Genomic DNA, 26,782 nt, shown 5'->3' with positions numbered 1-26,782 from the left:
GTCACAGTCCTCTTTCAAAATAGATATCCATTCAGGATCTGTACTCCCTCATCTGGCCAACAGCTTTTCTAGGTTGTCACCAGAGGCTTTTCCAAATTGCCTGTGATGTTTTTGATTTCCTTTTTCTCATGTCTTCTTTGACTATCAGAATTTTGGATTCCGCAAGATTGCCTTGATTTCTCATTATCAAGGACGGTAAGGTGTTCCTGTCCAGAAATTTATACTTCAAGTCTTGATTGGGTGTTTAAACACTTCAGTTCTGGCATTTTCTTGTCTAGTACAACCCGACTCTTCAATTACATACTGTTGAGTAACAGGGGGAGTAGCTGCTGAAACCACTTCTGTTTGAGTTTGGTATTTTGTCTCACTAATTTTTCATGGTCATGTGTACTGTTCTTTTTAACTGTGCAACTTCCTTATTCCCAAACTTAAGCTATGTACAGTTTTGTGTGTGTGTATTATGACATTTATCAGCCTTTTTCCAACGTTCAAACGTATGATTGCAGGTTGCGGCCTTCTGGCTTTCGGAAAGCTTGATTCTTATAACCTCTGTTGATATTCTGTACTTTCTGTAGCAGTTTTAGTTTCAAAGGAAGTTTATAACAGAGTTATGATTGTAAGGGCAATCATATTATATAATCTTGGAAGGCACTGTGTCTGAGTTTTTCTATTGCTGATTTTTATTTTTAGTGTTTCCTGATCTGGTGTTAGCTCCCCCAGCATTGTTCTCCAGGCACAGACATATAACAAGATGAGATATTGCCTGATGGACCAGGCAGAAATCTTGTCTAAGTAGCATGTAAACCAGTATCATAACCACAAATACATTTCTTTAAGACATTGTAAATAATTCACATTTCCAGCGTTATGATCTTTCTAACAAAGATTTGTACATTTTTTATTGTTTCAGGTGTCTTTTGGAATGAACACAGCACTGTATTCATTAATGGGTTAGATCAGGGCGGTAATAAAGTGCTGCAGTGATCTCCATGGACTGACTAGACCTGCTCTTTAAAATTAGTTGAGCTGCATTATTTGCTTTTGGCTTTGTTAGATATGAAGTGATGAGTAAGTGATGTTTACTACTATAACTATCACCAGGTGTTTAATGATGGTATCTTTTTATGGTTTGACCATTTACTTTTTAAAGATAATTTCTGTCATTTTTGTAAAGTGGCATGAGACTGCATTTACTGACAATAACAGTAAGGTCATTACTACTGTACCAGGTATGTAGTGCATAGTGGGGTTTTTTGGTAATTTTCTGATATTTTTAGCACCTATATTATATTCACAAATTTTGAACAATGGCAGTGGTACATATATATACAAGAATATAAAAGTAAACAAACCACTGTAAATATTTTTCATTATGTTCGTGCATTATACATATCTTTTTTAATCATTCATTCCAAAGTTATATAAATTGCTCAAGTCCTGCCTTCCGTTTAATTTCACTCCTCCTCCTGAATATTATTTTTCATGTATTGTTCATACAAATTTTATTTATTTCTATGTAGTATGCTTCTTCCCTTTTCTGAAGATTCCACTTTCAGTTATTTTATTTCCTTTGTGATATTCAATACTTCAGTTATGGTTGGTTTAGATTTTGGTTTCCGTTTTCTAGTAATTCCTTTTTTGGCAGTCAGTATTATTAAATGTAGTAATGTCCTATATGTGTAGAAAATTAATTTCCAGCCTCCTAGTTCACAGGAATAATTTCCTTAGTTACAATCAGTTTCTTCTTCAACATTTCTGACAAAGTACTCTGTAAGGATTTTTTTAAATATGCCACCTCACTAAATTCCCCCAAAACATGTTCCCAGTTACATCTTTGTTTCCCATTTCACCTCCAGCATTTGCAGTCTATCTGAGGAGAAATTCTCTGAAGTGTGCAAGAGGTAAAAATGTGCTTATTCAAATACCTCCATGCAAGAATTCTAAACCTTCTGGATTTTGTTTGTACTTTAGAATGTTGAACATTCATTTGTTCGACTTTTATGCACAGATTTAGGAACTGCTGAATAAGTACACATACACACACACACACACACACACATATATATATATATATATATATATATATATATATATATATAAGCTATATATATATATATATATATATATATATAGATATAGATATAGATAGAGAGAGAGAGAGACATATGGATCTACTTTATATTGTTGAAAAAACACACAAAATTCCTAATGTCATGACCACTTTGCCATAATGGCAACACCTGCAACATCTCAATTTCACTCCAGGAAAGGAACCACTTGTCCACCAACAGAGAAAAAAAAAACTGAAGCAAATCAACCCACCCATGTGGGGGGCTGTGCCCCCCACAACCCCCTAACTAAATATACCAACTCCAAGATTAGACTACAGCAGCGAAAAGGGCAAAGTTCACCATGTTGGCTCAGTGGTTTATTTCATGGAATGAAATTGCGATGATGTCCTTCATGGATGCATCTGCAGTCATAACAAGTGGGTTGTCCTGTCGTCAGGCAGCCCTGCAGTCGGCCGGATTCCAAAGTCCGGGTCCGGCTTCGGCTGATGTCGCACTCCACCCGACGTCATCTCTGTTGGTCTTCGGGTATATAAGCATCAGCCGACGCCATTTTCCCCAGTCTTTCTTGCCGCGTGGCACCCGAAGCAGAAGCTGTTCGCAAGTGCCGGTCGGTCGGATCCAGAGATTACTTCTACCGAATACTACAAGACTTCTAAAGCTAAGTACCACGTTGGGGACTCTTTCTTGCCTCAGCCGATGTCAGAAAAAGTTAACAATTGTTTAACCTGTGGGAAACAAATACCTCATAAAGATTTCCACTCTTACTGTCTGCCTTGTTTAGGCCCAGCCCACGACGTAGCAGCCTGTTCGCCTGTGCCTCTTTCAACCGACAACGCTTAGGCGTCGGTCGGAGTTTGCAGAACAGTATTTCGGTTCTGATTTTGCGTTCATTTTGTCGTCGGATCCTCCCACTACCCAGTCTTCCTTAAATCGCAAAGATAAAGACCGACACTCGCGGTCCGCGGTTTCGGCCGAAACCACGGTAAAGCAAACCGCGAGTGTCTCGGTTTTGGCCGGAACCGAGAAAACTGATCAAAGTACAGCTGAACCTATTCTTACAACTGAGGCCCCTGCTACAACTCTTGAATCGACCTCAGAAATTTTACCCACTACGGTGGTTGACTTATCAGACACCATCCCCTTGGATGTCTCTACCCCAGCACGTGGTGCTGCTAGGCCTCCAGCAGCCATGTCCATTAAGGCCTTCGCCAGGGCTAAAGCAGCCAAGACTACTAAAACAGTGCCTGTTAAACCCCCCACATCCAGGCCCTCTTCTAGTTCTCAAATGCTTTCCTTGGCAGAAGATTTAATTTCTTTAATTAGAGGATCTCAATCTCACCCAGACAGGGCCTCTCAGCCCCAGAGAAGAGACCTAGGGCAGAGGCGCCTGAGCCAGAGTCATCTGAAGAATCTGCTGATGAATCAGACATAACTGACCAGCCAGAGGCTCCCTTCTCCAATTTTGAAGATTCTGATGCTGAAGAATCCATTCCAGCTGCTTCCCACCAGAAGAATTCTCCTTTGGGGAAACCTTGCATGCCATGCGAGAACAGTTCCAATGGCAGCAACAGGATTTTTCAGATTCCAGAAAAGACTTAGGACCTTTCTGCACCTCCCACAGCACAGGCCCTTAGCTATACCTCCTGTTCTCTCTGTGGTGGATGATGCTTTCAATGATGTTTGCTCGCTCCAGATTCTTTACCCCAGCCCCTGCCAAACCAGACAGATTTTACAGGGTGCCAGATACTCATCACCACCTTTACAAGGCCCCACTTGCAGACCCAGAAACTATATCCCAGGGTCCCAAGGCAGTAGCAGCGACCACAGCTAAAAACCCTATTCCTTCTGAAAGGGAAGCAAGGTCATTAGACAGATGGGGTAAAAAGGTCTACACTTCAGCTACTCTCTCAGCTAGAGCTTTAAACTGTCAGTTTCACATGATACAATACCAAGAGTTTATGCTTGATCAGTTAACTAAAAACTAACCACTGATGAATCTCTTGATAAGAAATATGTATTAGAGATGGTAAATAACATTCAACAGGTTAGCAACCATTCCTTAAAATGTGGCTATGATGCACTGGAGGCTTCATTTAGATCAGCCATGACAGGCACAGTGATAAGAAGGCATGCATGGCTAAAGGAACAAGCTTTACCGGATCATGTTAAAGCTAAGTTGCTAGATGCTCCTATGGACAAGACAAGTTTGTTTGGTACACCTGCCCAGCAGGTTATGAAGAAAATGGAAGAGAAGGCAAAATCTGTTCAAACTGTTAAAGATTTCTTGCAGGTTCAACCCCAAGGTTTAGCAGGAACTGGCCTGCCAAAATTGGTCCTTTCCTGACTCCACAAAATTTCAAAGGGGCAGGAATAGACGCTCCAGAGGCAGAAACCAATCCAGAGGAGGTGCCTACAGAGGACGACAGTGGCAAGGTAACAACAGAGGCACAGACACAGCCACTGCCACTACATCAGCACAACCACAGTGACTTAATCCTAAATCCGCCTACCAGGGAACAAATAGCAGCTCCTCTAGGCGGAAAGTTAACCTTATTTTCAAAGAACTGGCACTACATAACAAAAGACAAGTGGATTTTACAAACCATAGATCAAGGTTACCGGTTTCACTTCCACACTTTACCAGTCAAAGAGGAATGCCAAATCTACCTCCAAATCAAAAACAGAGGCTCTACGCCAGATAATGGAGTTAGCAAACATGAGAGCTGTGGAAAGAGTGCCAACAGCAGAACAAGGAAAGGGGTTCTATTCCAGACTATTCCTAGTTCCAAGAAAGGAAAAAGTTGGAGACCAATTCTCGACCTGTCCACCTTAAATACATACATCATTGTCCCAAAATTCAAAATGCTGACCCTACAGCAACTTCTTCCCATGCTGGGCAAGGAGTCTTGGCTGGTAACTCTAGATCTCAAGGAGGCATACCTGCACGTCCCCATTCGACCAATCTGCAGAAGATACCTCAGATTTCTTGCAGGATCAGAGCACTATCAATTCTCAGCATTGCCCTTTGGCTTATCTACTGCCCAGAGTATTCACAAAATGCCTGGCATCAGTAATCGCCCATTGCAGACTACAGGGAATTCAAATTTACCCATACCTGGACGACTGCCTGCTACAAGGGGACAACAAAAGCAAGCTGACAACAGATTTACAAAGGGTCATTTACTTGCTACAAGGACTGGGATACACAGTCAATTTACAAAAGTCAAGGCTGATATCATCCCAAACAAGGACATTCTTGGGCTGAATTGGACACAGTACAACAAATGGCATTCCTGACTACAGAAAAACAAAAGAACTTCCTCTTTACTTCTTGGCACTAACAAAACTGAACAAGTTAACAGCAAGAAAAGTTCTGCAGGCCTTGGGCTTCATGGCATCATGCATAATCTTGGTCCCATTTGCCAGACTACATATGAGGAAACTACAGTGGTACCTAAAGAATTTATGGTCCCAACACAAACACAGTCTAGAAACAGAAATCCCACTAATTCCATGCTTAAAACAGGAGTTCCTATGGTGGGCTCAGGCATGCCAGTCAAACCCAGGCCTACCCTTTCGCAGATGTCAACCAAGCCAGACCATCACAACAGACGCTTCAGACCTAGGATGGGGGCCCACATGCTGGACAAATGCGTGCAAGGATTGTGGACACAGGATCAACTTCACCTGCACATCAATCTAAAAGAAATGCTGGCAGTAAAACTGGCAATCCAAAAGTTCAAACCTTTTCTCAAAGAGGGCCAGTTGATGATAAGGACAGACAACACCACAGTCATGTGGTACATCAACAAACAGGGAGGCACTCATTCATACCCCTATGCAGAATGACCTTGGAGCTGTGGACCCTGGCACTCAGCTACAACATTCAGTTACAGGCAATATTTGTACCGGGAAAGACAATACTCTAGCAGACATATTAAGCAGAACCACTCGGATGCCCACGAATGGAAGCTGCACCCGGACATCTTCAAGACCATCTCAAAGAAATGGGGAATGCCACAGATAGACCTATTCGCATCACCTCTCAATCACCAGCTCAAAAATTCTGCACAAGGACATTCCACCCACTAGCATGGAAAGTGGACTCACTCTCCTTCAACTGGAAAGGCCTAACAGCATATGCATTCCCACCTCTTCCTTTGATACACAAGGTACTACTAAAAATCAAGGAAGAACGCCCAAGGATAATCCTGATAGCTCCAAACTGGCCAAGACAACACTGGTACCCACTACTGAAGAGCATGTCTCGAACAATATGTGGCCAATACCCTGATGCCTTTGATGTTAACTCAGAACAACTACAGCATCATACATCCAAACCTAAAACGCTGCAACTGACTGCATGGAACATCACATAGCAGCAGCTAATCCAGAACTTTCCCAAAGAGTTAAAGACATTATTCTTGAAGCGCAGACCTTCAACAAGAACGAACTATGCTGGAAAATGGAAAAGGTTTGTCATTTGGAGTACGGAAAGAGGAAAAGATGTGTCAAACATAGATATGCCTAACATTCTGGAGTATCTGGCGAACTTCTTCATTCAGGCCTGTCCTACTCCTCCATCAAGATACATGCATCAGCTATTTCAGCAGAATACAGCTTTGATCCACCTGTTTTTTGCACCCTTTGCTCAGGCAGTTCCTCAGAGGAATCAAGAATGTAAAACCTCCAAGGAAACCACCATTACCAGCTTGGGATTTAAACTTTGTGCTAGAAAAGTTGACACTATCACCCTTTGAACCAGCAGCAACAGCAGACCTACAACACCTGTCATGGAAAACTGCTTTCCTACTAGCAATTACTTCAGCAAGGAGGGTTTCAGAACTTCAGGCCTTAATGGCAGTGCAACCCTTCCTAATCTTCCACCAAGATAGAGTGTCCATGAGGACTAATCCTACATTTATGCCCAAGGTGGTATCCAGAGTGTCTTTAAACCAGGCAATCCACCTACCTACCTTCTTTCCCAACCCACAAAACAGAGGGAAAGAATACTGCATACCTTGGATGTACATAGACAGCTACGCTACTACTTGGACAGAACAAAAATAGCAGAAAGACTGACCAACTTTTTGTAGCCTATGCAACAGGAAGGGAAGGAAAAGCTATTTCCAAACAGACAATCTCCAAATGGATAGGAAATTGCATACGATACTGTTACTCCTTCCATGGAAAACCAATTCCACAGAACATAAGACCTCATTCTACAAGGGCAACAGCCACTACCACAGCCTTCTTACGAGGAGTGGCAACCAAAGACATTATTGAGGCGGCTACTTGGACCTCCGTGCATACATTTGCCAAGCATTATAATTTGCCTCTATATTCCAGATCCCGAGCAGGGTTTGCCACTGCTGTACTGCAAGGGATCCTAAACACACCATAATCTACTTTTATCCTCCTCCCCTAGTTGGCTATGGTATTCTACCCATTGTTATGACTGCAGATGCATCCATGAAGGACATAGTACAGTTTTGTACCTACCATAAATGTAGATGTCCGAACTGGATAGCATCTGCAGTCAGGATTACCCTCCTCCTTCCCCTCTGTGGTACTCCTAGGGTGTTTACCCTCCTAATAGCTAGCTGTTGGGGAGTCTTTATGGTGTATTTGTTTGTATATATGTACATATATGCTTATTGTTGTGTTTACCTCTATCTATTTGGAAACATTGGCATCTATCCAAATTTTAGCCTGCAAGAGGGCTACTGGCATCTGGGGCAAGAAACACTGAGGAAAATGGCGTCGGCTGATGCTTATATACCCGAAGACCAACAGAGATGACGTCGGGTGGAGTGCGACATCAGCCGAAGCCGGACCCGGACTTTGGAATCCGGCCGACTGCAGGGCTGCCTGACGACAGGACAACCCACTTGTTATGACTGCAGATGCTATCCAGTTCGGACATCTACATTTATGGTAGGTACAAAACTGTACTTTCTGGGTTTTTGATAACATGCCATTTTGGCAAAGTGATCTTAACATTTTGAATTTCGTGTAAGTGGTTTTTCAACAATATAAAGTTTATATATATATATATATATATATATATATATATATATATATTTATATATATCAATATATATATATATCTATCTATCTATATATATATATATATATATATATATATATATATATATATATATATATATATATGGTTCCACTTGAAATCATCGAATTACCATTTCATCGAATTGCAACTCAGCGAGACCAAATCGTCGAAAACTCATATCATCGAATCTCAAATCATCGAAAACTATAAAGCAACTACAAATAATATTCCACAAAGTTTTTACTATGTTTATAGGGCAAGCCCCCTGCATTCTATGGGGCTCTGCCCCCCACACTCCCCGTAAATAAATATACCAACTCCAAGGTTGCACTACAGTGGGGGAAAGAGATTATTTCCAACAGTGTCTGGGATGTTATTTGTAGTTGCTTTATAGTTTTCGATGATTTGAGATTTGATGATATGAGTTTTTGATGAAATGAGTTTTCGACGATTTGGTCTCGCTGATTTGCAATTCGATGAAATGGTAATTCGATGATTTCAAGTGGAACCATATATATATATATATATATATATATATATATATATATATATATATATATATATATATATATACACATACAGTGAATATAAAAAGTTTACACACTCCTGTTAAAATGACAGGTTTTTGTGATTTAAAAAAATTAGACCACAATAAATCATTTCAAAACTTTTCCCACCTTTAATGTGACCTATAACCTGTACAATTCAATTGAAAAACAAATCTGTTAGAGAAAAAAATGTAAAAAATAAAAAACGTACAATACGCTGGTTGCATAAGTGTGCACACCCTTAAACTAATACTTTTTTGTGTGTTCACACCCTTAAACTAATACATTGTTGAAGCACCTTTTGATTTAATTACAGGATTCAGTCTTCTTGGGTACACACCTGCCATCAATTAAAGCGACTCTGATTAACCCCAAATAAAGTTCAGCTGTCATAGTAGGATTTTCCTGACATTTACTCAGTTGCCTGCTACAGCAAAAGCCATGGTTCTCAGAGAGCTTAGATAGCATCAAAGGAATCTCATTGTTGAACGGTATCAGTCAGGAGAAGGGTACAAAAAAATTTCCACAGCATTGGATATACCATGGAACACAGTGAAGACAGTCATCAAAAAGTGGAGAAAATATGGGACAACAGTGACATTGCGAGGAACTGGATGTCCCTCCAAAATTGATGAAAAGACAAGACGAAAACTGGTCAGGGAGGCTGCCAACAGACCTACAGCAACACTAAAGGAGCTGCAGGAATTTCTGGCAAGCACTGGTTGTACACTACATGTGATAACAATCTCCTGTATTCTCCATATGTCTGGACTATGAGGTAGGGTTGCAAGAAGGTACAGCTAAAATTTGCAAAACAATACATCAAGTCTCCGAAAAGCATGTGGAAAAATGTGTTATGGTCTGATGAGACTGAACTTTTTGGCCACAATTTTAAAAGGTATGTTTGGCGCAAAAACAACACTTCGCTTAACCAGAGGAACACCATCCCCACGGTGAAGCATGGTGGTGGTAGTATCATTCTTGGGGTTGGTTTTCTTCAGCTGGAACTGGGGCTTTAGTCAAGGTGGAGGGAATTATGAACAGTTCCCAATACCAGTCAATTTTGGCCTAAAACCATTAGGCGTCTGTTAGAAAGCTGAAGATGAAGAGGAATTTCACCTTTCAACACAACAATGACCCCAAGCATACATCCAAATCAACAAAAGAATGGCTTCACCAGAAGAAAATTAAAGATGTGAAGTTTTTAAATCTCGCCGTTTATTCTCATTGATGGGTTTGGAGCCGTTCCTCGGCTCCGACACGGCCAATAGCAAGCTCAAGGTTTGCCAGTAGCTTGAGACGAAGCCCCTTAACCCACAATGCACTTCTGGAATTACCTCAGATCTAGTTTGCTGTGGCAAGAGAGATCTCGGTGTTCCAGCTAGCTCAGACCATTTTCTGGGAAAAATTAACAGCAAGTGTATAAAAAGTTTTCTTTTTTGTTTAAAAAAATATAGTGTGTGTTTGTATTAGGTCTTTTTATATTTACTCTATAGTTAAATACTTATAAATAGTTTAAAAGTTAGGGCCTTGTTGGCTTCTTTGTTGTATCGGCCTTTAGCCCTTTTTTTCTACTATTAATCTTTATAATAGCCAGGCTTTTTCTGGGCTTCTTAGCCCTATACTTGTATCTATATAATACTGTTATAGATAGTGCCCGGATTGGGCCTAGTTGCTTGTGGACTTTACTAATTGACCTTTTTGCAGTTTACTGTTGTTTCTTTTAAAGATGTCAGATGATAAGGAGAAATCCCATCCTAAATCGGGATTCAAAAAATGCCCAGATTGTGGGCAGAAAATGTCCGTCACTGACGGACACATTCAATGTGTCTACTGTCTCGGGGCTAAACTCCTCCAAGACACCTGCAGCATTTGCCACTCTTTTTCTTCAAGAGTCCTCTTGGAGAGAAGGAGGAAACTTATAAACAGGGGATTGCTACAGCAATCTTTTTCTGAAGTTTTGAGTAGCCATGAGGGTACTAGTACGTCCTCCAAATCCTCAAAATCCAAATCTTCAGATAAGGTCTCAAAAAAGGCTAAGATTTCAGAAGGAGGGTCATCGGTTCCACAGTCATCTGAACCGACTGTACCTTTGATTTGGAGCCAGCTCTCGGTATTGGAGCTGGTCTCTGAAGCTCCTTCTTCACCTCTGCTCCAGTCAGCACCTTCGGTGCACTCAGCTAAGTCCTTAGTCAGCCTTTCAGATTTGGACATGGATCGGCTAGTGCAGAAACTTTTACAGGCACCAGGACTTGCCAAATTGTTGTCAGCCCCGACCAGCTCGTCAGTACCGAAGACCATGGAACCGGATTTGTCTACTCCTCCTCCGAGCCGTACTGGACTCTCGGAGCCGAAGGAAATTGAACCGATGGTGGTCGAACCCTTGGGGCCAATACCCGCACTGGTGTTATTGGTTCCATCTACTCGGATGTCCTCGGCACCGACCGAGGGCTCTAGGAGCCGACACTCTCCCATCGGGTCCGGGGAGGATAGTCGCACCGACATGTCGGTGCGAACTCTTCCTCTCGGGGCTTCAGCTCGGATGAGCTCGGCTCCTACCTCGGGCTCACAGCCTAGTGTTTCAGTGCGGGAGGATCAGACAGTACTTTCGGGTCCATCCACTCCTTCTCGTCGGAGCCATGGTGCCTTCGATGCTATGAGGAGAGTTTTTGTCTCCAAAGACAACGTCAGCATCAGTTCAGCTTTCCCTCTCCCCTCAAGCTCCTGTGTCTGCTTCTTCATCTACCGGTCCCTCTAAGCATAGAGACCCCGAGCCTCAAGTACCACACAGGGCGTCCCCTGCTCTTCTGAGACCTCCCCAGATCCCCCCACTGAGGAGGTGCCCAGGAAGAGACTGTGCAAGAGGAGGCACTTAGACTCCCCACAGGAGTCTTTAACGTCTGACATGGACTTAGATGAGTCAGATGGGACCCTCGATCCCCCTCTGAGGATATCTCCTTTGCAGAGATACTAGAGATCCTTAGTCAGAGGGGTGGTTGGCAGTCCAACACTCCTACTGAGGATGAGTCCATGCTCTTGAAGGCTTTTGGGTCTCAACCTTCCACTTCTTGGGTGTCTCCGCCTTATGACGAGCTCATGGAATTGATCTCTCGTAAGGCGTGGGAGTCGCAGGAGGCCATGGAACCTGTCCCTAATAAATTCATATCTGCCCCAGTGGACAAGCCATTTTTGACAAAGGGAGTGCCTGTTGATGCCATGGTGGTAGCTGCAGCCATCAAAAATGAAGTATCTGAGACATCCTCTTCTATCCATCCCCCTAACAGAGATTCTAGGGTTATGGATAGATATAGGAAGCGCATGTTTAGTTCAGCGATTTTTTTCTCTGCGATCACTGAACTTCTTAACCCATTTTACAAGACTACAGAGAGACCACCTGAAAGAGCTAAGAGATACTCTCCAGGGTACGGTAGATGCAGGAGTGGCCGACAAAGTCAATGCCCAGCTCGCTACCCTAAACTCAGTGGTAAACTCGTCCATGCGTCTGATACCCTATGCAGCTGATGGTTCGAATAGAGCTGCTAGTTTGGGCATTGCTCTTTGAAGACAAGCCTGGATGTGTCTCTGTTCCTTTGCGGAACCCTTTAAGTCTTCCTTTATTAATACCCCATTTGATGGCTCATCACTGTTTGGGCCCAAATTAAAGGAAACTTTAACCAGGTGTGAGCAGGAAGGTAACAATTTATCTGCCGTTGGAGTCCTTTTTTCGATCCCTACTCAGCCCTACCCCAAGGGCCCTAGAGGAAGGAAAATGTAGTTCCGAAAAGCTCAGGCAGCCTTTCAGGACACACGTGGAGAAACCCCCTCTAGAGGCAGAGGAGGGGGTTATAACGGAAGACGCCATCCCCGTGGCAGAGGGGGTCCGCAACAACAGGGTGACAGGGGTGAGTTCTCCGGTCAGTCCTACCAGCACCCCCGAAAGGGGGCTCAACTGTTTGGCTCTGGATGCAGTCGGAGGTCGCTTGACTTTGTACCCAGAAGCCTGGTTAAACATAACATCGGATACTTGGGTACAAAGCATCATTTCCAGAGGATATTTCATACCGTTGTTTTCCCCTCCCATTCCTATAAAGAGAATCCCAGATGTTCTACCCAATCTCAGGGAACAAGCAATCGTAGAGGTCCGCAGATTGCTAGAAAAAAGAGTCATCCAACCAGTCCCAGCAGACCAAGTTGGATTTGGAACTTACCCAACATTCTTTTTGGTACCAAAGAAAACAGGGGACTGGAGACCTATCTTGGACCTCAGCAGACTCAACCAGTTCGTAAAGAAAGAGAAGTTCCGAATGGTCGCGCTTCAGTCCATTCTTCCCTTCTTAGGGAAAGGCGATTGGATGTGCTCTATAGATCTCCAGGACTCGTACTATCACATAAAGATGAACAGACACTCCAGAGATCATCTGCGCTTCTGGCTGGGAGCCAATCATTACCAGTTTGGTCTCACAACAGCCCCCAGAGTGTTCACCAAATGCATGGCAGTGGTCACAGCTCGATGTCTAGGAGTCCAGGTGTTTCCATACCTAGATGACTGGCTCCTCACCGCTACCACCAGGCATCAATTGGCTCAGGCAACATAGTACACTCTGACACTCTGCCATCAGTTAGGCATTACAATCAACTACGAAAATCTGCCTTATCGCCATCGCAGCATACCGTTTTTATAGGAGCAGAGTTAGACACCTCAACTACCACTCTACGTCTCCCTATCAAAAGTGTCTCTCTTCTCTGCCAAAATGTCAGCTCACTGGTGTCAAAGAACAAAGCTACAGCAGCGGAGGTATTGAAGGTACTAGGTTTGATGGCGGCAGCAATCCTGGCTGTACCACTTGCAAGGATGCATATGCAAATTCTTCAATGGCTCCTCTTTGCTCAGTGGTCTTACCAGAAACTACCGATGCACCACATGATTCTTATCATGGATTCTTGCAGGAGAGACCTTCGGTGGTGGTTGATGTCTCTTTGCCCCCCCCCCCCCCAGTAGCCACTGTGACCATGGACTCTTCCCTGATAGGGTGTGGGGGGAGGGTATTTTCAGGGAAAGACTGCCCAAGGCACATGGACAAATCAAGAATCACATCTGTACATCAATGTTCTAGAGTTTTGAGCAGTACTTTTGGCATTGCAGTACTTTCAGGACTCTCTCCCTCTAGGGACTATTGCAATTCAGACCGACAACATGTCAGTAGTCTGGTACTTGAACAAGCAGGGCGGAACCAAGTCTTACCCCCTTTGTCAAGAAGCCCTCAGGGTCTGGCAATGGGCTGTGTCATCCCAGCATTTTCTGTTAGCAACGTACATCCCGGAGAAATCCAACGTGATAGCGGACAAGCTAAGCAGGGCAATATTACTCCCTCACGAGTGGTCTCTCAAACAACAAGTTGCGGAATTGATATTCTGCAAATGGGGCCAGCCTTGCTGCGACCTTTTTGCCAGCCACATCAATTCAAAATGCAGAAGCTACTTTGCCCTAATAGCACTTCCCGGTCATCCCCCAAGAGATGCACTTTTTGAGATTGGCCCCCGGGTCTCCTTTATGCATTTCCACCCTTCCCATTAATACCCAGATTTTTACAGAAAGCAAAATCGCTGGGAAGGACTGTTATACTCATAGCCCCCTACTGGCTTCGACAAATTTGGTTTTCGTTTCTCCACCATCACCTGTTGGAAGGCCCATGGATCCTGGACCCAGTTCTGGACCTTCTGACACACCCGTCAGGGGACCTCCATCCTTCACTGCAGTCCCTGAAACTGACTGCTTGGCTAATCCACTTCCCCTAATTGCCAGGCTTCGTTCGATTTCAGAAGATACAAGACAAATTCTCTTGTCTTCTCATGAGCCATCTACCAGGAAATTATATGGCAGTAAATGGAAAAGGTTCTCAATTTGGGCCAACGTGCAGAACATTGACCCTTTCCGAGCTTCGCTTTCTTCGATTTTGGAATTTTTGACAAAAATTTTTAAGGAAGGGGCAGCAGCTGCTACAGTTCGAGTTCATTTAACTGCTATCTCTAATTTTCACCTTGGTCTTGGTGGCTCAAATATTAACCTTCCTTAAAGGCATTCTTCATATGAGACCTCCGATCAAAACTCCCTTTTCTCCCTGGAATTTAAACCTTATGCTGTCTGAAATTATTCTTCCTCCTTTTGAACCAGCATCTTCTTGTGATCTAAAATTTTTATCTTGGAAAACAATATTTCTTGTAGCCATTACGTCTGCCCGCAGAGTGTCAGAACATCAAGCATTATCTATCAGACCACCCTACATGATTTTCCATGCGGATAGAGTATCTCTCAGAACAACCCCCTCATTTTTACCTAAAGTCTGTTCTGAGTCAAATATCAATCAGGTCATTGAACTGCCAGTCTTTTTCCCCAACCACTCTAGCAAATTGGAATATATGCTGCACAAACTTGATGTTCACAGACAGCTCAGATTTTATCTTGACAGAACTAAGTATATTAGGAAATCAGACCAACTTTTTGTATCCTTCTCAGGAGCAAGAAAAGGGAATCCAGTGGCTAAAACAACCTTATCTAATGGTTATCTGATTGTATATCCTTTGTTTATGAAAATGCGAGCATGCCTTTAATGCACAAACCAAAAGCTCATTCTACCAGAGCTGTCTCTACCTCTTCTGCTTTTCAAGCTAAATTACCCCTTGACAATATTTGTGCTGCAGCCACTTGGTCTAAGCCTCATACCTTTATCACGCATTACAAAGTAGATAAGGCTTCAAGGGACAGGTCTTCCTTTGGTTCTACGATACTGAAGAACATACTCCCATGAGCCACCCAGGGGTAAAGGTGCTAGGGACGCTACCCATCCGTGAGAATAAACGGCGAGATTTAACAACTTCACATATAGAAGTTAAGTACTTACCATAACGTTCCATGTGAGTTGTTTATCTCGCCTTTATTCTCACGTCCCTCCCTCCTTTCCCCTCCTGGCTTACTGTTGACTTAGAGGCTAGTACCATCCTGGTTATTCAATATTTCTTCTTTCCCTTTGGGAAGAGTTCTTCGTAGATATATCTAAGAGGGTTTGTATATGTTTGTATATATTTATATGTATATACTGTTATTCGCAGCAAACAAGATCTGAGGTAATTCCAGCAGTGCATTGTGGGTTAAGGGGCTTGGTCTCGAGCTACTGGTAAACCTTGAGCTTGCTATCGGCCGTGCGAACCCATCAGTGAGAATAAAGGCGAGATAAACAACTCACATGGAACGCTATGGTAAGTACATAACTTCTAATTTTGGAATGGTCTAGCTAGAGCCTAGACCTAAATCCAATAGTAAATCTGTGGGGTGACCTGAAGAGGGCTGTGCACAAGAGATGCCCTCTCAATCTGACAGATTTGGAATGCTTTTGGAAGTAAGAGTGGACAAATATTGCCAAGTCAATATGTGCTATGCTGGTAGACTCCTACCTAAGAAGACTGAATGCTGTAATTAAATCAAAAGGTGCTTCAACAGAAGTATTAGTTTAAGGGTGTGCACACTTATGCAATCAGCTTATTATACATTTTTTATTTTTCATATTTTTCCCCTAACAGATTTGTTTATCAATTGAATTGTACAGGTTATAGGTCACATTAAAGGCGAGAAAAGTTTTTAAATGATTTATTGTGGTCTCATTTTTGGGCGTGTAAACTATATATATATATATATATATATATATATATATATATATACATATATATAAAGCTGAATTCTCATCTGGTTGAATGTAAGGAAGTCAGATAGTATGGTGAGCTGAATGGTGTTGATGACTTTGTCCTATGAGAATTTTTTTGTTTGTTTACAGGTAAGGTTGTACATTGCTGTGTTATTGAACAGAATACTAGTGAATGTGTTCCACAGGAAGTAACTGCCAGTGCAATTTCTAGGTGCTTTGTGTTTGTGTGACAATAAAGTTGGTATATATGTTTGGGGATGCTGGGGGCTCTTCCCCCATACACATGAAGGGTGTAAATGCTTTGTGTGCTTGTAATATTTGTATTTGTTTGATAAGGGTTGTATTAATGACAAAACATTCTCTCAGTCTGGACCAGCCACTCAAAACCCCTTACCCCAGAGATCTCTCACCTCACTACTCGTGTTGCAAAAAATACCTAACCACCTTGGCAAAGAAGTAATGTGCAAATGCTTTCAAGACAATGGTTGATAATGCTATAAGATGGTAGTCTACAATTGTGCCTAAGAATAACTTTTAGTGCATCAGCTGTTGTTTCATAATTGTTGTGCATAATGTATATAGTAACACTCTGCCGTCCCCTTTCAATCTTGCTATTCTTTACTAGTGTCACTGTGTTTACTTCTGCATTGAATTATTTGGCATTTAGTTCCCCAAAGCTGTTTAGTAATTGCTGACTTATTTTGTCACTTGAAATGCTACATTATTTACTCTTTGTTGTTGTTATTTGTCTGTTAATGATCTTTTGAGCTTGGGTATTTCATAATAATAGTATATAAAGGATATAGTAATACTTTTCCTTTTTATTAGAATCATGCTATACTCTACTAATATTAGTATGTTTATTTCTTCGCAGAAATGTTTTATGTTTAGCTCTTAAAACTGTTACACTTCAATGATGACTTAATATTGTCATGTGAAATAATTATTTACTATTTATTGTTGTTTATTTATTTTTTCAATGTTGTTTCGAGCCTGGGTCATGGCTGAAAAGGGCCAGCTGTCCATCCCGCCTTCCCACTTAACACATACTAAATAAATAAAATAAATATATATTGTATTAAGTGTTGGTGTTTTGTGGTTTTGGGGGTTACTGCATTTGAGCAATAGAGTTTGATATTCTGACATTCAGTAATTTGTGAATTTGACATTTTCTGAAAAAAGCTGCATCAGATCGGTATTTTTTGTAGATCAGCTTAGAGATCTTCAGCATATTTGACTGTAGTAATCATGTTACGCAGCTTATAATCATCAGTGTTCCTCTTTTTATTTATTTTTTTATTTCTAAGAAACACTGTTCAAAAAGAAGTGTCCTCAGTACAGAGCCTTTGGGAGCACATTAGTATGGTAATCTTTGTTGGTGTAGACAAGTAACCACCTATCCCTGAATTTTACATTCTGCTGATTAAACACCATTGGACAATTAATTGAATTATAAAGAGATACACATTTAATATTTTAATTTGTTAGCTATTATCTTATGTAAAATAGAGTCAAGAGTTTTAAGCAAAGTAAAGATGAGCAGTGTGCACTGCCAATCCTGAACCAAATGCTGCTCTTACCTCTGCAAAGAATGATATAAGAGAAGGAGAGATCTCCAAAACAAACTCAAAACTGTTCAGTACAGAGCAGAAGTACGTCCCCTGTGTCATTCTGGATAAAATCCATTATGAATGTTTCTATGATTTTATGCAAAATATTTGTGAGGCTCTTAGATCTAAAATTGTTTGGATCTGATGTAATCCCCCCTTATAAATTAGTACCACTGAAGCCTATGTATATGTGGGAACGTGTCTACATGCTGTTTAGTTTTAGTGAGGTTTTCCTTGTTTGTTTGTAGGTCTATTTTCTGGTGTCATGGCACCTGAGTTTTTTTATTTTACTTGCAGTAGTATCATATATGTAGTTGTATACAGGACATATCCCCTTTTCTTTGTAGCACTCTGACATACTTCTTTGCTTGTGAAGTCCACACAGTGTTTTTTTTTTTTTTTGCAAGCACATTCTCTATCTTGTGGCTGGGGGTTGACTTCATTGTTTATTGATAGCATGTTACGTCTCCAGATCTTTCCTTTTCATTTTCTGATGTAATTAAAGAATACATTACTGTCATTTTCCGCCTTTGAGACCAAACTGAGTTTATAGTTTGATCTAAACGTTTTGATAAAAAAGCAAGTATTTTCTATACTTTAGTTCCGACTAACTTAATTTCTGAAAAGTTAAATAGTTTAGTTTCTCTCCCGTCTTTTCTACCATGACTTCAGCAGTCAGCACCTGGCAGTTCATTTCTTTCTTATTCTGAAAATACTTAGTTTATTATTTGTGTTTTATGGATTTTGTGGGGAACACCTATAAATTATTGAAGCTGCTGTCTCTCAGTGGCTTACTTGCCAGTTGCACTGATTTTTTAATTTAGTAGGAACAGTTAAACTTGAAGACTGTCAGTTTTTCCTTGCCATGGCCTTGAAAGAGGGCACCTTCACATCGAAACTGAGGATTTTGTGAAAGGTGTATTATTCTGTAAGGCTGCTTTTGAAGTGAGTTATAATGGAGGAATGAATTAACAAATAGTACAGTGGTGTATTATGACTGAGTAAGATAACCGTGTTTCTGACACATCTTTTGTTTCTGAATCCCTGGTTCCATTCAGGTATGCAGTATCATAAGCGGACGGAGCACTTTGATGAAAAGCCTTTTTTCTGTCAAGAATGTGGGGCTAAGTTTGCCGCCAACTCAACCTTGAAGAATCACATGAGGCTGCACACAGGCGAGAGACCCTACTTTTGTAAGCACTGTGACATGACATTCACACAAGCTGCTGCCCTTGCTTATCACAACAAGAAGAAGCATTCTGAAGGTAAGTGGAATGTCTCAGCAAAATTTTCTTTCTATCTGTATGCCAGCTTGTGTTATCTGCTATTGACCAAACTGATTTCCAGATTTGTCAGTTTAAAGTCTAGTTTTATATACTTCTGGTTAAAACTGAAGTGATACACCTATTTTGTAAGCACCTGTTTATTGTTATCATTAAATCATCATATATTACAAAATAGGTTTTCTATAAAATTCTCCATGAAAATACGATTATAATGTTGCATTTTTACCCATTTCCCTTCCAGTTGGAGAGCTTTTTGAAAGTGTGTCACACAGTCTTTAATTCCAACCCCACTCTTTTTCTTCCACTGCTTCTGGTTGGGGAAAGTTCTTTCATGCATAAGCTACCTTTTTTAAAATAAGTGTTTCTTGTCATTGCTTCTTATTTAAATACCATGCTATCTTGTCACTAAACACATTTTTCCCCTAGCAGGTGCATCTCATTAACATTAAGTCTTTGAAAGATTTGAAGGTTTAGACATTTAAAGGATTTTGATATCAACTACTCATCTAGCGAATGCATTTAGGCCCTTCTATCACTCCTTGTGTGAATTTTAGCTCAGTTTGTGACCATCTTGCTTGTCATTTTGCCTTTTACCTGTATGTGTTATTACAGTGATATGGCTTCCATGATTGGATGCAACATGTATGATGATTCTGAGATCTTAATGATTAGCAGTGTCAGTTCCTTGTGTTGTACTTTCCAGCATTCTGCAGATTTTCCCCACATCTGTCTGTGATATAAAGAACTGGTTATCTTATAGCCACCCAGTTGATTTTTTTGTTGGGTTCCCACTCTTGTGTTGCAGTTTAAAATATTGCTCCTTACATTGTGTAATTTTGCTGTCTGCTGCATCCTTAATGCATGTTTATTCAGGAAAGTGTCATGTGAACAAATGTAGTTTTGGCAAACACAAAAAGAGAGTACTGTTCCCTGAAACTACTTTCACTAACAGTGGAGTTTGCTTTTTTCCTACTATTGTACAACCTCAGAGTTGGCATATCTGGGGTGTGGGGGTGTCCCCCACATAGGGGCGGCAGAGGGTTCCCCCCCTGCAAAAACGAATTTGTTGTAATGTTCATCAAATTTAATTTTGCTGAGTGGTTTTTGCTTTGTTTTCATTAGATGAAGTTACCTTTGGTGACTCAGCATGAATCCATTTATTCAGTTTTGCATGGACACTGTCTTCAACAAAATCCTCATCAACGCTTCTGTCCCTGGTGGAGCACTCATCCATGTACATACATATTAATATTCATCTTCAGAGGCATACCATTCCTTTTATCTTATCATTAAGAGTTTTGCACATCTTTATGACATCCCAGTCACTCTATCCTTTATCTGCTCTTATAGTTCCATTTACCATCCTCTGATTTCTAATATTCATCTTGGTCTTAGTCTGTTTCATTGTATTGGGTTGAGTACCAGGCAGTTTGCCTTATTTACATGAAGAAACAAATAAAATGCTTACTGAAATCTATGGTGGTTGTGTAGAATCAAGTAATTTAGTAATAAACAAGGATTATTTAACTTATTTGTTCTTTTTTATCCCCTACCTAAGGGATAGCTTTACGTTCCTAGCTAACGGATACCTGTTTCTTTTTGTCCTTGTCTTGAATCATCTCTTATCACTCTTGTATGTTCTTTTTAGGTTCTTAAAAGTCTGTACTGCTCTGGACTGCATAACATTTTTGCACTTAACATCCACATTGCCTACAAGTTGTCTGTTTCTCCACATCTATACTATTCTTCAGAGTATGTCCGTGTTTATTTTTCTCTACTTGTGTACCCTTTTTGCCCGAATATTTGCTGAACTATAGGACTTTTTATTCACTTTAGGCACTTCAACATGTGCCATTCCCTGCCCTTTTTTAGTCAGGCTGTTTGTATGCTCCTTTTATTTGCACTCTCTCTCTCTCTCTGTTTTATATCTTCTGGTTTCTGGGCAACATTTACCCTGTTATACCTTTGAGGAGATTGTGTCTGTAGACCTGCATAGACTACATAAATTGCCTTTACAGAACTGTTAAAATATTATCTTTAATATTAGTGGTACCTCTCTCTCAGTCTGTGGCCCCCTGATTTCTGCAAAAAAAAAAATGATTTAACTCACTCACACCTAGAGCATTAGGCCTTGACTCCCATTCATATCATTCTCATCAGAAACATTGTAGTGGTGATTGAGAATCGGAAAGTTCACTGTTAATGTCATGGTTTCAAGTGAGCTCTGAGGACTTTGTCTAATTGTCAGGATCACACCATCTAATGTTTTGTGCATATTCCCTGTTAATATGTAGTCTGACAACCCTTTATATGAAAACTGCCAGTGTAGCCAAGCTGACCCTACTTTGAAATTGTCTGTCTCCTTCACTTTACCTTCCACATTTTGGAGGTTAGGAGTAATTAGTGCTTCTAATGTTTGCGCTGGAACACAAGAGTCCCTAGACTGTCTTGTACAGATATTTACTGTACTGTGCACATGCTTATGAGACCTTCCTAGCACATGCTATTCAAGCTGGTCTTTGTCAGTATCAGATGGTGCATATAATGACTCAGTAGAAGTATCTTCTAAAGAAACAATGTCTACAAATATTTTATCAAGAACAGAGGTTACTGTAATTTTTGTGACATTTAGAGCCTTATCTCCTGAACAAGTCTGATTCTTCATCCATTAACTGAGCATAATAAATAATAAGGCAAGTGGAAAATAAAGCATTTATTATCTCACTAATACAGCTGCCACCTCATTTTCTGATGATTACTTCCCAGTGGTTTGTCAGTCTTAACCTAGTGGTATGTAGTATAGGACATAATGATGGCACTGTACTGACATTCTGTTGTCAAATACTCACACATATGGACTTACCTGTGGACCCCAAATGTAAAACAATTGCAAATAATTTTTTTATTCTTTTTATGTAATTTCCTGTACTACTGTTCGTACTAGCAAATAGTATTATGTATTCCCATGGTAGATAAAAATGTCAGAAGAGCTCCTCTTTTTTATGAAAGAAATGTCCAAGGACTGACTGTGTGAAACATTGCTGTCAGGCAGTAGGAGTCTTCATTGCCCCCCCGATGCACTTCTGGAACTACTTGCGAAAACAGAAGTACTGTTTACTCAGAAGATGCGCAACAAAAATAAATAGAACTGACTAGCTGCTGTTTCCAGTCTTCAAAGAACACTATCACTAACGCACACACCACTTCCCCATCCCAAGCACTCAGAATGCAGGCTATCTATTTTTAAAAGGGAACTCATTCCTAATAATTTTGTCATTCTGTTGAAGTAGCCTGTATGACACTTCTTGGACACATGTACACATGCACCCCTAGTACACATGCATGTGTGCACACACACACACACACACACACACACACACACACACACACACACACACACTCTCACACTAAATAAAAATTAGAGCTGAGTGGATATTAAATACCAGACTTCACAGAATACTGCTTTTAAAGCAGTTGCAATCCCTAGCACTTAAAATGCAGTATTCTTTGTATAGGGAGCATAAACCTAATAATATTTTGTCAAACTTTTGGCATTGCCTGCCACAACTTTATAATAAGGTACAATTATCCACACAGGATGAATAATGTTGACTGGTGTTTGACTACCATTCTTCCCAGAACACTGCCAGTGTAGCAGTTAGTTCTCTCCCCGCTCAAATACCCTGAACACATCCTTCATTCCACACTCAGTAATCCAGTACCCTTCCCCACTTCAGGGAGTCCACTTAAATCATTGCAGTTGAGTTTTATTCCTTCCTTATCTGCAGTATTTTTCCCTGTACTATAACATTGAACCCTATTCCCCCACCTTATTACTCAGTGCTATAGCATTTTATGTTTTTATAAAACAATAAGACTTCTGTCCTAACTGTGAGCAGTGACTTTTAAAGCACTGCTGAAATAAACTGTTTTTAACACAGAAATATATGGTCAGAGTTACTGATTACTCAGAAAGTAAATGGATTTTAGGCTGAGATATGAAATTGCCACCTGATCACATAAGACCATCCTTGCAAACATATGGAGAAATGTTCATAGGAAGACAGACCATTTAACTATAAATAACTGATCTCACTGTTGAGGATACATAGTACAAGGTATGAAGTGGCTAATCATGGCCTTTTACTGTGTGATGGAGGGAGATCAGAGATGACATTTTAATAAACAGAATTTCATCTCATTTTGTTTTCATTCGTTCTTCTTGGGGTCTGAAATTAAGTCTTTGTATTAGGACATCTGGATGTGCTAATAAAGTAGTTTACTTTCAACAGCCCCTGGGAAAATGGGATGATGTTTGTTTTATTGTCATCATTTTAACAATGTTATAATAATGATAAAATAGAATCATCTAACCATTGCATTAAATTCAGAGAGTAACCCATCAACAACTGTAAAGGGTTACATTTCTAATTGAAGAAATTTTCAGCTGACCTCTGGGGGATTGGTCCTTCACTCTAAAAAGGTATAGAAAATGATGAGGCTCCCAGATTTAAAACGAACAGTCCCACAACTTTATAACAATTTTCAGGATGCCTTAAAGGATTGTGGTCAGTGTCAAGGTTTATGAACACCAGTAGCACGAAGTATGACATGGTATATAACTGTACCTATAGAGGTGATTTATGCAGCACATATAAGGCAGATCCTACTTTCTTTCAGTGTCTAATCAGAATAGTAAGGATATTCCTCTGGCAATTTTACATTTGATAATGAATCAAAATTACTGGATAAATGATGTGAAAGAAAGGCCCAGCAATCTCTTTCTTTCTTCTACTTGCCTAGTAAACTCAGTGAATGTCAGTGGCTATTCCATGAGTTTGCTATAGGAAGCAGATGTAAGTCATTAACATTGGATGGATGGCTAGATGGATGGTAAAAATGAGTACACATCTAATACTTTAGCCATCTTTTCATTCATTAATTAATTCTCTGATACCTTCATTATCCATCTCTGAGTCACAGGGAGCATGTCCCAGCAATTATTGGGCACAATGCAGAAAAACTAATCCTAGATGTGATACCAGTACTTTAGGCAAACAGACCATGAATTATTTCTCCCATTTCATTTCATATCTGAGTTTCACTTTGAAGCAAATGCAGGATATTTTATGGCTTAATTCTAGCAGTAACGTTATTGGAAGATTAACAAAATTTGTGGCTACAGGGAGGTCATACCCATCAGGAAAGCTAACTGTAGAGGTATTGCAAAGGAACTAGTACTGTTATCTTTGCAAGCTGGTACACCCAAAGAGCTCTTGACAGAGCAATGCACTCAATTTATGTTAAAGATTGTGTAATGCCTTTGGCACAGTATCAGGTGAAACATGTTAGAACTTCAGTTTACCACCCCGAGACTGATGGTCTAGCTGAAGAGTTCAACAGAACTTTGAAGTCCATGTTAAAGAAAGTTGTAGAGACAGTTGGGAAAGCTTTGAACTTCTATATTATTAATATTTCCATGAAGGTATGAGGGTGGTACCTCAATCTTCAAGAGACTTTAATTCCTTCAAACTGTAGTATGGTAGACCCCCAAATACTAAGGCAAATTAGGAAAAAAGAAAGCTCCTTTTAAAGCGGTACTTGATCACTTTTCATTTACAGCAGAGAATGAGAGTCATAATACCCATTGCTCGAGGGCACCTGGAGAGACCACACTCCAGTCAGTGAGGGGGGGGGGGTATATTACCAGAATGCTTGGAACAGGGAGTTCCAAGTAGCAGACTGTGTCTTGGTTCTAGTCTCCTCCAGAGAAAATAAAGTCCTTGCCAAGTGTCAGTGGTCTAATGAAGTTAATTAGAAACTGAATGAACTAACTGAAGGATAAGGCAGATGGGGAAAAGGGGTTTTGAATAAATTTATCATTTAAGCATACTCAAACCCTGAAGAGAAGCCTATGTTAATACAGTTGGTGCATAACTTGAAGGCTCCATCAAGAAATGGGAGAAATGACTGGAATCTACTCCCAAATTGCAGTGGATGATACCCTCTCTAAGTCCCCAAATACAGGAGGTTCAGAGATGTTTTCTCAGAGTTACTTGACTGAATCTGTCTTATGTACCACATAGAAATTGCTATAGGGGAGAAGGTCAGTTTTAAACGTTATAGGATACCAAAAACAGGCAGTGTGGGAGGACGTAAAAAATGCTGAAACTCTTAAGAGATAGAGGAGTCCACCAGGGAATGGACTGTCTCTGCTGTGTTAGTATCAAAGTGGGATAGCACTGTCTAATTTTGACATTTTTTTAAGTTGAATAGCATATTCATGTTTGATTGCTGCCAATGCCTTGGGTAAATGAATTAGTGGAAAGGCTGGGTGTAGCCAGATTTCTTACCTTAGCCCTAACCTGAAATAACCAAGGAGAACACGGAAAACTCTGCCTTTTCTACAGTAGTTCTTTCTTTTTCTGATATACAATCTTTCACTTTGGTCTACATGGTGCCCCAGCCAGTTTCCAAAGACTAATGGATAGAGTTTTGAGACCCCTGCCAGACCTGCATGGTAGCTAACTTAGAGTATATGATTATCTACTCATAGGACTAGAATTCCCAGATCCTTAAAGTATAACCAGTATTAGATTCTGTGATGCAATCTGGCCTTATAGTTAATGCTACCAGATGTAAGGCTGGCATAACTGAAGTTGGGTATTTAGGCTGTGTAGTAGGTAGTAGGTAGTTAATTACACCACAGAAAGAAAAGACAAAAAAATGGCCAGTACCCTAAACAAAATAGCAGATAAGAAAATTGCTTTCTGTGGATTAGCTGGATACTGTAGGATGTTTATACCAGAATGTTCCTCTGTTGTATGTCTCCTAAATGACCTGACCAAGGAAAGATGCTGGTAAAGATCAGTTTGACACCTGAGACTGATGTAGCTTTTGAATGGTTCAAACTAAGCTTCTATGCACTACCAGTCTTGGTGTCCTCTGACTTCTTCAGTTCCCTCACAGACTATACAGATTCATAGGAGGTCCTGTTAGAAGCAGTGCTTATGCAGAAGAAATGCAATGGTAAGCACACAGGCTGCTATTTGGGTAGGAAACTGAACAAGCACAAAGCAGATACTTCACCATAGAAAGGTAAAGCCTAGCAATAAAATGAAACCTGAGATCCATGCAGTGTTATCTACTAAGCAGGAAGTTCACTCTGAGTACAGATCATGTCCCTCTCCAGTGGCTTCACCAGCAGAAGGACGGCAGTGTGAAACTTTGCCAGTGGATCCATCCTTGCAGCTGTTTTTCTTTCAAGTTCAACACCATCAAAGTATTTATTATCACAAAATGAATGGCCAGTCTATGGTATACTGACCTTCTTGTGGGTTCAAAGATGTTGGCTTCATGTTGGGGGGAATACGTTTGTAATGTGGCTTGATGGTCTTCCAGGATCTACTTGTACATGGTGCTGGTGAGCAAGAGAAGGACCATTAGACTTGGTAAATAGTGTAGATTATGGAGACTATCTATAAGACAAAACACTTTTG

At 40.6% G+C, this 26,782-nt stretch overlaps 1 protein-coding gene across 1 annotated transcript in view; it reads left to right on the top strand.

Moving 5' to 3' along the window:
• The window catches only part of ZBTB40 (zinc finger and BTB domain containing 40), a 919,023-nt gene that overhangs the window by 680,722 nt on the left and 211,519 nt on the right, over window positions 1–26,782 (top strand). Inside the window, exon 14 of the mRNA XM_044060434.1 lies at window positions 19,056–19,262. Coding sequence (XP_043916369.1) covers window positions 19,056–19,262 — 207 coding nt within the window. The remainder of the gene's footprint in view (window positions 1–19,055; window positions 19,263–26,782) is intronic.

This window comes from Protopterus annectens, chromosome 2.part0, assembly GCF_019279795.1.
Source record: "Protopterus annectens isolate FY-2018-M chromosome 2.part0, PAN1.0, whole genome shotgun sequence".
NCBI lineage: Eukaryota > Metazoa > Chordata > Ceratodontiformes > Protopteridae > Protopterus > Protopterus annectens.
Note: the sequence above shows the minus strand (reverse complement) of the source record. Positions and strands in the feature narration are given on the sequence as shown.